General features: G+C 38.5%; 1 protein-coding gene and 1 pseudogene across 3 annotated transcripts in view; one reads left to right on the plus strand and one right to left on the minus strand.

The window, feature by feature from the left end:
* The first annotated feature begins 71 nt into the window (after positions 1–71).
* Positions 72–11,392, plus strand: part of ATG4A (autophagy related 4A cysteine peptidase) — a 60,160-nt gene continuing 48,839 nt past the window's right edge. For 2 of the 3 annotated variants that reach the window (XM_019662441.1, XM_019662443.1), the window contains exon 1: positions 81–261. In XM_019662441.1, the coding sequence (XP_019517986.1) occupies positions 222–261 (40 nt within the window). In that variant the 5' untranslated portion in view covers positions 81–221. Of the gene's footprint in view, positions 262–11,392 lie in introns of all 3 variants that reach the window. The other variant, XM_019662442.1, reaches the window with a different exon arrangement.
* Positions 7,648–8,928, minus strand: LOC109393338 (60S ribosomal protein L4 pseudogene; annotated as a pseudogene).

Consider the following 11,392-nt stretch of genomic DNA (forward strand, 5'->3'; position numbering starts at 1 on the left):
CAATCAAAAGTGCCGCTAGAGCTCCACCAATCACCGATTTTCCTCGTTCCTTTGCAGGGCGCCTCTGGGAGTTGCAGTTTGAGCTCAGTTCCGGGCCGGGCCGTGCCTTTGCCGCTCTCATCCGCTCGGCCCCTAGCAGCGCGGAACTACAAGTTCCAGGGTCTCTCGCGGCCACCGTAGTCAAGTGGCCGGTGGAATTGGCCCAGGATGACAGCTGGAGAATGGAGTCAGGTACTGGGAGCGGCTTCGTGTGGAACCGGGGTGGGTGGTCGTTGTGGGGCATTGAGTCGGCCACGCGAAACAGGCGGGGAGTAATGGCAGGAGAGTTATGGGACCCTAAAGGTCCTGTCCCGCAGGGGCCCTGACCTGCAGTGGGAGGCGGAAGGGACAACAGTAGGAGCTGAGTATTACCTCCTGTGTCCGTACTGGTGGTGGCTGTGGCTACCCTCCCCCTTCCCTGCCGCCGCCACAGGAGTGGAAAGAAGTAGGGGTTAATTATTCTGACATCTCGGCGGAGAGGCATCGGGGCAGAATTCTGTCACAGCAGTGACAGCATATGACACCATAGTAAGGTGATGTGCCAGGGTGATGCCAAAGGCAGGGTGTGATGCCATGGAAGCCACTCGATATCTAAGAGACCTCGGTGAGGCCATGGCCTGGTGGCATCACAACTTGATGAGGGTAATCTTGATACTGTGGTATGTATGGTGTTGGCCCTTTAATATCTCGGTAATAACGATGACATCAGGCTTTGCTAGAACTATTAAGCTAATAGTATTTGTATTTATGGAAATCCCAAATAGTGCCATAGCAGAAGAGATGCAAGGCTGGCTTATTCTTTATAGGGCATATCCATAAGGGCAGTATGCCAAAACTAGCTAATGATAAGAATACACTCAAGAAAGAGACCGATTATATTTATTTTGTTATGGTGTAGAACAGGGCTTAGCACACTTACTGTAAACAGCCAGATAGTAAATATTATAGGCTTTGTGGGCCAAAAGGCAAAATCCAGGATGATTTGTAGCTTTTTATATGACAAGAGAGAAATAATGTCAACAAATGTTTATTGATGAAATGCAAAATATAATAACAATAGATAATTTTTTTCTAATAGGACTACTAATGCGAATAATGGAATTCTTTTTTGGGGGCTAACATTTTAGTTAATCGAGGCTCACAGTCAGTGTTCCCTCTCATCAAAATTGTTCCAAATATTCATCTGTTAATGCTGATCTGTAGTGATATTTTACCTATTTAATCTTTGTAAATGTCTTTTCACATATATTGGGACTGCCAAATACTGATATCAATCCACAAACATTTTCTTGTCAATTTTTATCTAAATACATTTTTTATTTCAGGATAGTTTTAGATATGTAGAAAAGTTACAAAGATAGTGCAGAGTTCTTGTGTACCCCTAACCCGGTTTCCCGTACTGTTCTTTTTCTATTTTAACACCTTTATTGAGATATATTTTACATATAAAATTCACCCATTTAAGGGTATAATTAAATGACTTTTAGTAACTTTACCGAGTGGTTCAGCCATCACCATAATCAGTTTTAGAAGGTTTCCAATCCCCTGATATGATCTCTCATGCTATGCCCAGCCCCAGGTGGCCACTACTCTACTTTATGTCTGTATAAATTTGCCCATTCTAGACATTTTATCTAAATGAAATTATACAGTATGTGGTCTTTTGTGCCTGGCTTCTTTCACTTGGTATAATATTTTTGAGTTTCATCCATACTGTGGCATGTATCAGTACTTCATTACTTTTTATTGCCAAATAGTATTCCATTTTATGGGTAAAACACATTTTGTCTGTCAGCTCACTAGTTGATAGACATGTAGGTTGTTTCCAATTTTTGGCTATTGTGAATAATGTTGCTAAGAACATTTGTGTGCAAATCTTCGTGTGGAATTTTTCATTTCTCTTTGATTTATACCTAAGGCTGGGATTACTGGATCATATGGCAAGTTTATGTTTAACTTTTTAAACTGCAAAACTGTTTTCCAAAGCAGCAGCACTATTTTGCATTTTCAACAGCAATGTATGAGGCTGTCTCTTTCTCCACATCCTCACCAACATTTTTTATCATCTATCTTTTTATTATAGCAATTCTAAATGTGTGTGAAATGATATCTCACTGTGGTGATCATTTGTATTTCCTTAATGACTAATGATGATGAGTATCTTTTTGTGTGCTTATTAGCTGTTCCTGCATCTTCTTCCGTGCAGTGTCTATTCAAATATGTTTTCAATTTCTAAATTGAGTTACTGTTTTTATTGTCTTTTTATTGAGTTGTAAGACTTATTTATGTATTCTGGATACAAGTCCCTGTGAGATATATGATATGGGGATGTTTTCTCCCAGTCTGTTGCTTGTCTTTTAATTTTCTTACTGGTGTCTTTTGAAATGCAAAAGTTTTAAATTTTGATGGGGTCCAGTTTATCACTTTTTCTTTTATGGACCATGCTTTTTTTGGTGTTATACACTTTTTACAAGTGTCTAATTTAATGATTACTAGTATATTTTGGAATTGTGTTACCGTCACCACAATCTTATTTAAAATATTTCCATCACCCCAGAAGGAAATCTCATGCCCATTTTCAGTCACTCCCTATTTCTACTCCCAGCCTTAAGCAACCACTAATCTATTTTCTATCTCTGTGGATTTTCATTTTCTGCACTTTCATATAAATAGAATGATACGACTTATGGTCTTTTGTATCTGGCTTCTTTCACTTAACGTATTATTTTTGAAGTTTATCCAAATTTTAGTATGTATCAGTACTTCATTCCGTTTTATGGCTGAATACTATTCCATTGTATGGCTAAGTCACATTTTACTTATCCATTCATCACTTGATGGGCATTTGGGTAGTTGCTACCTTTTATTTATTATGTATAATGCTGCTGTAAGCATTCATGTACAAGTTTCTGTGCAGACATATGTTTTCATTTCTCTTGGTACGTATGTAGGAGTGGAATTGCTGGGCCATATTGTAACTGTGTTTAACTTTGTGAGGAACGGCCAGATTTCCTACCAAAATGATTGTACCATGTTCCCCTTACAGCTGCAATGTATGAGAGTTGGAATTTCTCCACATCTCTACCAACACTTGCTAATGGTTATCTTTTTTATTATAGCTATGCTAGTGGATGTGAAGTGATATCTCATTCTGATTTTGTTGTGTTGACTTGTGACAACATGGGAAGTGTATAAAGCATCTTCTTACCACTTGTGATTCAAACAATGTTAGTTGTTGAAATGACTTTCCTATAGTATTAGATTCACATATAAGTGCTGTTTTGCCTTGTAATTTTAGGTTGAATTAATTAAGAAACATCAAGTCTGCAGCAAAAGGTAACTTCCAGAGCCACTCAGTGTTTGATAATAATAGTTGAGGGCAATTCTTCCAACAGTTTAAAAATGTAAACTGTTTACCATAAAAAAACATAAAGTAGAGTTAATTTAGCCCACCAAACATGTAGTTTGCTCATGATTAGTGTAGAACAAAAGTGTCCTGTAGGTAATAGGTGTTCAATAAATATTTATCCAGGTGATTGCAGAGGTACAGCATGCTTGTTGTGTGGCATTCACGAAGAATTGGGTAGAGTAACGTTTCACCATAATATTATATCAAGGAATTACACTTGATGCTAGAAAGAGCTGGAAAAACAACTCCAAGTGCCTCCTACTGAGTGACTTGTTTGGGTAATCTTATAGACAGTGTATTGTACCTTTATTTTATTTGATTTGATGTGTCAGTTAACTTTCAATTCTGAGCCCCTTAAGGCCAAGGGTGAGGTACCCCTGGACATTTTGAAAGCTGCAAGACCAATAGATCTCTAAGGGAGAAGCCACTTCTCTTTTGTCTCTGGCCCATGGTATGGAGGAACAGTATGGTTGCTGTTTATCTGGCCAGAGCCAAAGGGGGGCCGTGTTAGAGACTGACTCCTTTGCTGCTCATAAGACTGAATGTTCTCTCTTGCCTTTTCTGCTGGTCATGTAGGCTCTAGGTCATAGAACTAGCTGAGTTCATCTTCTAGACTTAAAGAAAAAAATCTAAGAATGGCTAACATTTATAGATCACATGTGTCAGATATTGGACTTATCTCATTTAATCTTTCACAATAACCCTATGAGGTAGGTACTATTGTTCCCCAGTCCCCACCATTTAACAAATGAGAATACGGGTACAGAGAAGTGAAGTAACATGCCTAAGGTCACACAAGGTAGTTATAGTTGGAACTAAAATGGAAATGCAGGACTATTCTCCCGCAAAGCTCTCCCATTTAACTACTACAGCACACTGCTCAATATTGCCGAAGAAATTGTGTGGAAATGCAAAGGTCAGGTAATGCCATACTAATTCCTGTCAGAGTTCTTTGGGCTGTAGTCCTACCTATGATTGTGGGGAAATGATATGTTTTTCATGTTCTAGAAGCAACACTATCCAATAGAATTTTGGGTGATGATGGAAAAGTTCTATATCTATGCTATTCTAGTGTGTTAACCACCAGTGAGCACTTGAAATGTGTCTAGGAACTAAAGTTTTAATTGTATTTAATTTTAGTTATTTTGCATTTAAATAGCTTCATGTGGCTAGTGGTTATCATTCTGGACAGTGCAGAGAGAGGCAATTTCCCCCCATTTGCACCTTTCTAATTATCACTAACTATTTTACCCAATGCAAATATTCTTTCCATTGTGCAACTGTAAATGAATATATCCTATGGTGAAACAAACTTGAGGACACCCCACACAGGGTATATGCAAGTCAGTTAACTATATGGTTAACCGTATGACAGTTAACTGTATGACAGTCACAGGAATAGGTTCTGGGTTATCCAGAATGAAACTTCTCCATTCCTACCGATTACTAGACAAAATTTGAAGAACTCTTCCCAAGACCCTTTGCAATTTTTTTATTGTTTGTAGATGTCATTTCTTTGTGTGACTTTTTGCAAGCACTTGAAAATTACCAGTTGCCTGGTTTAAGATGAGATGCTTTAATCTGTGGCTCTAATATTTTTTTAAGTAAATGTTTTGATCCTACAGATAAATGTCCTTGGCATTGCATATCACTGGCCTATACAAACCTTCTCCATTCAAAGGCTATCCCTTCATAAAACTGCCATATTGTTTTAAGCTATTATAATAAAACACTTTATTTACTTACTCCCTGGGTTTTAGTTTCCACGCTCTTGTTTCAGAGCTATTTGCTTTATAAGTGGTTTCTATTTTAAGTTTTTATTATGAATAATAAAAGACTCACAAGAAATTGAAGTGGCAAGAGTGGGTATCCTTGTTTTGTTCCTGATCTTAAAGGAAATCTTTCAGTTTTTCATCATTGTGTATGATGTTATCTGTGGACTTTTTGTATATGGCCTTTATTATGTTGCGGTAATTTACTTTTATTCTTTGTTTGTTGAGCTTAGAATAATCAACTTTTCAACATGAAAAGATGTTGAACTTTGTCAAATGCTTTTTCTTCATCTATGAGATAATCATGTGGTTTTCCCCCTTCATTTTATTAATGTTGTGTATGACATTGATTGATTTGCATATGTTGAGTCATCATTGCATCCCAGGGATAAATCACACTTGGTCATGGTTTATGATCCTTTTAATGTGCTGTTGGATTTGGTTTGCTTGAATTTTGTTGAAGATTTTTACATCTGTGTTAATCAGGGATATTGGCCTTTAGTTTTCTCATAGTGTCTTTTTCTGGCTTTGGTATCAGGGTAGTGATGGCCTCACAAAATGAGTTTGGAATTGTTCCCTACTTTTCAGTATTTTGGAAGAGTTTAGGAAGTATTGGCTTCCAAAACTTTTTCAAAAAGAATAAAGTTAATTCTTTAAGAGTTAATTAAAAAACAAATTTCAAGTTAATTGTTTAAATGTTTGATAGAATTCACCAATGAATCCATCTGGTTCTCGGCTTTTCTTTGTTGGGAGGTTTTTGGTTACTGATTCAATTTCCTTAGTAGTTATAGTTCTGTACAGATTTTCTGATCCTTCATGATTCAGTCTTGGTAAACTGTGATTCAGTCTTGGTAAACTGTGTATTTCTAGGAACTTACCTATTACTTGGAGGTATGCAACTTTTTGGTGTATGGTTCTTCATGGTAGTCTTTTATAATTATTTTAATTTCTGTGGCATGGGTTATAATAACTCCTCTTTCATTTCTGATTTTATTTATCGGAGTATTCTCTTCTTTTAGCTAATGTAGCTAAAGCTTTGTCAATTTTGTTGATTTAGAAAAATTACAACTGCTAGTATTATTTTTTCTATTGCTTTTCTATTCTCTATTTTGTTTATTTCTGCTCTAATCTAATTATTTCCTTCCTTCTGCTAGCTTTGTACTTAGTTTGTTCTTTTTATAGTTCCTTGAGGTGTAATATTGGATTGTTTATTTGAGAACTTTCTTTTTTAATATAGGCATTTATTATTGTAAACTTCCCTCTTAGTACTGTTATTGCTGCATTCCATAAGTTTTTGTATGTTGTGCTTTCATTTTCATTTGTCTCAAGATATTTACTAGTTTCCCTTTTGATTTCTTCTTTGACTAATTGGTTGTTCAAGAGTGTGTTTTTTAATTTCCACATATTTGTGAATTTTCCAGTTTTTCTTCTGCCATTAATTTCCAGTTTCATTCCATTGTGGTTGGAAAATGTAGTATATATGATCTCAAGCAAAGTTTGTCAAGAATTGTCCTGTGACTTAACATGGGATCTCTCCTGGAGAATGTTCTGTGTACACTTAAGAATAATGTGTATTCTGATGCTATTGTGTGGAATGTTTTATATGTCTGTTAGGCTCATTTGGTCTATAGTGTTGTTCAAGTCTTGTTTCCTTATGGATCTTCTGTCTGAATGTTCTATCTCTCCTGAAAGTGAGGTGTTGAAACCCTCTATCTACTATTACTATATCTCCCTTCAGTTTTGTCAGTGTTTGCTTCATGTATTTGAGTCCTCTGATGTTCAGTGTTTTATATTTATAATTGATATAGCCTCCTGGTGAATTGACCCTTTATCATCATATAATGTCTTTGTCTTTTTTTTACAGTTTTTGACTTAAAGCTCATTTTTTAAAAGATTTTTATTGGGGAATTGGGGGATGGGAACAGCACTCGGGAATTGGGGAAGGGGAACAGACAAGTTGCTGTCCTTTTGTTCTTCAGTCTAGTTGTGGAGGACGTTGCTTCACTGGCCCAAGTTGGCACCATCATTGCGTTCTTCCCGGGCGAGGCAGTTCAGTCGCCGGCTTCTGGACGGCCGCTCACTGCGGCTGCTGGCCGCTCACGCTGGCTGCTGGCTGCACATGGTAGCCCATGGCAACCCACTGCCACAGGGAGTGCAGCCTACGCCGTCGCCAGCGACTCACGGCAGCCCAGCTCCAGGTTGAGTTGTTGTTCAGCATCTTAGCTGTGGAGGGCAGCGTCACTGGCCCTCACATGTGGGATCCGAACCGGGGCCCTCTGGCATCCCAAGCCAGTTCTTAACCATCGTGCCACTCGGCCGGCCCAAAGCCCATTTTTTTTTCTCTTCTCACTTGCCTCTTTGATCAGGTTTTTCTTCAAAATTAGCTGTCAAAATGATTTGACCTTTATGGAATAAACAAATTTAAGTTTATTCTTCAGGCTTCTTTTCTTCTGTAGTGGGTTTCTCTCCTGCAGGCTTCTCAGCTGCTGGTTTCTTGGTAGCTGCAGCCTTTATATCCCCCAAAGGCTTCTGCTTCGTAGCGCCAGCAGCCTTCTTTTTTTTTTTCCCTACCACTGGCTTCTTGCCTGGACCCCCCTTCTCATCTGATTTGGCTTCTAGTGCTGCTGCTGCTTTATCCACCCGGAGATGGTGGTTCTTGGCCTGGCAAAAAATGGTGTTCCAGCACATGGTCTTTGCATGTGGGTTTAGCTTCAACATGATTCCCAGGTTTTTCCGTGGATTCTTCTTCAGGACTCTGCGATGAATCTTCTTGTGTGATGCTTGGAGGGCTCTTTGGATCTCTGGGCTTTTCAGGATTCTGCTAAGGTCTATATTGAGCATCTTGTGTGTGGGAAGGTTGTAGTTACTCTTGAGGGAGGCATCTGTACACCAAGTGCCATACAGATCATCTAACTTGTGGAAAGCGCTTTCAGTCCAAATGCAGAAACAGCCCACATGCCCACCAGGAGCAAGTTTCAAAATGTTCAGTTTGCTTCCGTTAAGCAAATTCATTCCAGGGATGTTTCTGAAGGCTTTGATGATGCCGTTGTCCTCATTATAGATGATGCAAGGTCCCCTGTGCTGGATATGACAATGGTTTCTTTTTGTTTGCCCTTGCCAGCTCTCATTTGGTGAGAGCCATAGACCTTTTAATATATATCATTCCAGGCCTTAAGCTTCTTAAGAAGCAAAACAGCCTCCTTGGTCTTTTTGTAGCCTTTGCCTTTATCTTCAACCACCAAAGGAAGTGCAGGAACTTCCTCATTACGATGACCTTTAGACATGACTAGTGCTGGGAAGGCCGAGGCAGCTAGGGCAGAGCAGATGGCGTATTGCTTCTGTGTTGTGTTCTCTCTGCGGTGCCAACCGCACCAGGTTTTGGTTGGTGTACACATGTGGCCCCCACCACACACATTGCCAAAAGCACCCTGGCCAGAATGATGAGTCCCATGGCCTGAACTCTGGGAATTCGAGCCACAGCTCTGCCAGGACCCACGACTCAGCACTGGTTTGATGATCTGCTAATTCACTGACAGCATAGTTTTTACACAACTTGGTGTCAACAGAGTTCACAATATCTGGTTGAATGGGAGTCTGGAACACAGCAGGCAAAGTGACATTTTTGCCAAATGATTCCCTCTTTTCAAAGTACACCGACATCAATGGACGAGCACAAGCCATGACAGGGAGAGGAGATGGCCACACTCCTCTCAACCTGGTGGTTCCCACAGGAGAAGCTGACTTAAAGTCTATTTTGTCTGATTAATTATAGATAACCCTACTCTCTTTTGGTTACATTTTGCATGGAATATCTTTTTTCATCCTTTCACATTCAGCTTATGTTTCTCTTTAAATCTAAAGAGAATCTCCTGTAGATAGCATATATTATAGTTGGGGGACGTGTTTTTATTCATCAGCCACTCTATGTCTTTTGATTGGGGAATTTAATCCATTTTCATTTAAAGTAATTATTGAGGGGCATCAGAGTAGCTCAGATGGTAAGACCTCAGTGCTCTTAACACCAAGGTCGCCAGTTTGATCCCTGCATGGGCCAATGAGCTGTGCCCTCCACAATTAGATTGAAAATGCTACTTGACTTGGAGCTGATGGGTCCTGGAAAAATACACTGTTCCCCAATAAAAGTTTAAAAAATATTTTAAAAAACCAATAAAGTAATTATTGATAGGGAAGCACTTACTGTTGCCATTTTGTTAATTATTTTCCGTCTTCTTCCTTTTTTTTTTTTTTTTGTCCCTCTTTTCCTTCTTGGCTGCCTTCTTTTTTCCACTGGATTTTTTTGTGTGATATGTTTTGATTCCTGTCTCATTTTCTTCTGCGTATCTTCAATAGGTATTTTCTTGTGATTACCATGGGGCTTATATCAAACATGTTATACTCATAATCATGTATTTAAACTGATAACTTAATTTCAATTACATACAAATACTCTATACTTTTACTTTTACCCCCAAAACAACTTGTGTTATTGATGTCACATATTACATCTTTTTATATTGTGCATCCATTGACATATTTTTATAGTTACAGTCATTTTTATACTTTTGTCTTTTAACTTGATACCAGAATTAAAATGATTTACACACCAATTGTTACAGGATTCAGTGTTCTGCATTTGTCTCTATATTTACCTTTACCATTGAGCATTATACCTTCATATGCTTTTGTGTTTTGGTTTAATGTCCATTTCAACTTGAAGGACTCTCTTTAGCATTTCTTGTAGGATGGATCTAGTGGCAACAAACTGCCACAGCTTCTGTTTACCTTGGAAAGTCTATTTCTCTTTAATTTTCGAAGCATAATTTTGCTGGATATGGTATTCATGGTTGGCAGGGTTTTGTTGTTGTTGTTGTTGTTGTTTTCAGTTCTTTGAATGTGTCATTCCACTTCCTTCTAGCCTGCAAGGTTTCTGCTGAGAAATCTGCTTATTAGACTTACAGGGATTTTCTTGTCATAACAAGTTGTTTTTCTCTTGCTGCTTTCAAAATTCTCTCTTTGTCTTTTACTTTTGGCAATTTGATTATGATGTGTTTTAGTGTTGGTTTTTTTAGATTCATACTTGTTGGAGTGCATTGGGCTTCTGAATCTGCATATCTGTTTTCTTCCCCAGATTTGGGGTATCTTCAGCTATTATTTCTTTAAATAAAATTTCTGTCCTTTCTCTGTCTCTCTCTCTTCTCCTTCTGGGACTCCTTAAATGCATTTATTGGTCCACTTGATTGTATCCCATAAGTCTCTTAGACTTTCTTTACTCTTTTTTCATTTTGTTCCTTTGAGTACATCATTTCAAATGAACTGTCTTTGAGTTCCCTGGTTCTTTCTTCTGCTTATTCAAGTCTTCTGTTGAACCCCTCTAGTGAGTTTTTTTTTGTTTAAGTTAAGTTATTGTATTCTTCATTTCCAAATATTCTGGTTTTTGCTTCTAAAAATATTTTCTATTTGTTGATATTCTCATTTTGTTAATCATTTTATTGAGCTCATCATCTTCACAGTGGTTATTTTGAATCCTTTGTCAGGTAATTCATATACCTCCATTTCTTTAGGATCAGTTTCTGGAAATGTATTGTTGTTTTTGGGGGCCATATCTCCTGGTTTCTTTTCATGTCATATAACTTTTTATTGGGATTCATGTATTTGAGAAAACAGCCCCTTCTCCCGGTCTTTATGAACTGGTTTGATACAATGAAAGTCCTTCATCAATCACTGTGAGCAGAGAATCTGGGGTTTCTGAAACCTTGTGGGTGGAATACAAGTTTTCTGGGCCTATGTGTGCAATTTCTCAATTAGAAAAGCTTGTCAGTTTCTCTTTCAGGAGCTTGTAATCTCTTGCTCCCACTGGTATCTGTGTGAATTCATGTTCTCTGGCTCTACAGCAGAAAGCCACCCTACTGTCTTTTGTTCTCAGTGACCACTGGGCATCCCATGTATGCCAGGTCCCTGTCAGTGTTCCAATTCAGGTGAGACAGATAACACTCACTTGGACAGCCCTCTGAAAAGCCAGAATGTTGGACGCATGCTCCACTCTTCACTTTTCCCTTGAAGTTGTGATCTGGGGTGTTCTCTTCCGGCACTGAGCTGTACCAGCTTGGAGGAGGGCTGATGTGAGTTAAGTTAAATTGCTCTTCTTACCTGTTTAAATGTGGCTATTCTCAGC

The sequence above is a fragment of the Hipposideros armiger genome, unplaced genomic scaffold (assembly GCF_001890085.2).
Source record: "Hipposideros armiger isolate ML-2016 unplaced genomic scaffold, ASM189008v1 scaffold_377, whole genome shotgun sequence".
Taxonomy (NCBI): Eukaryota; Metazoa; Chordata; class Mammalia; order Chiroptera; family Hipposideridae; genus Hipposideros; species Hipposideros armiger.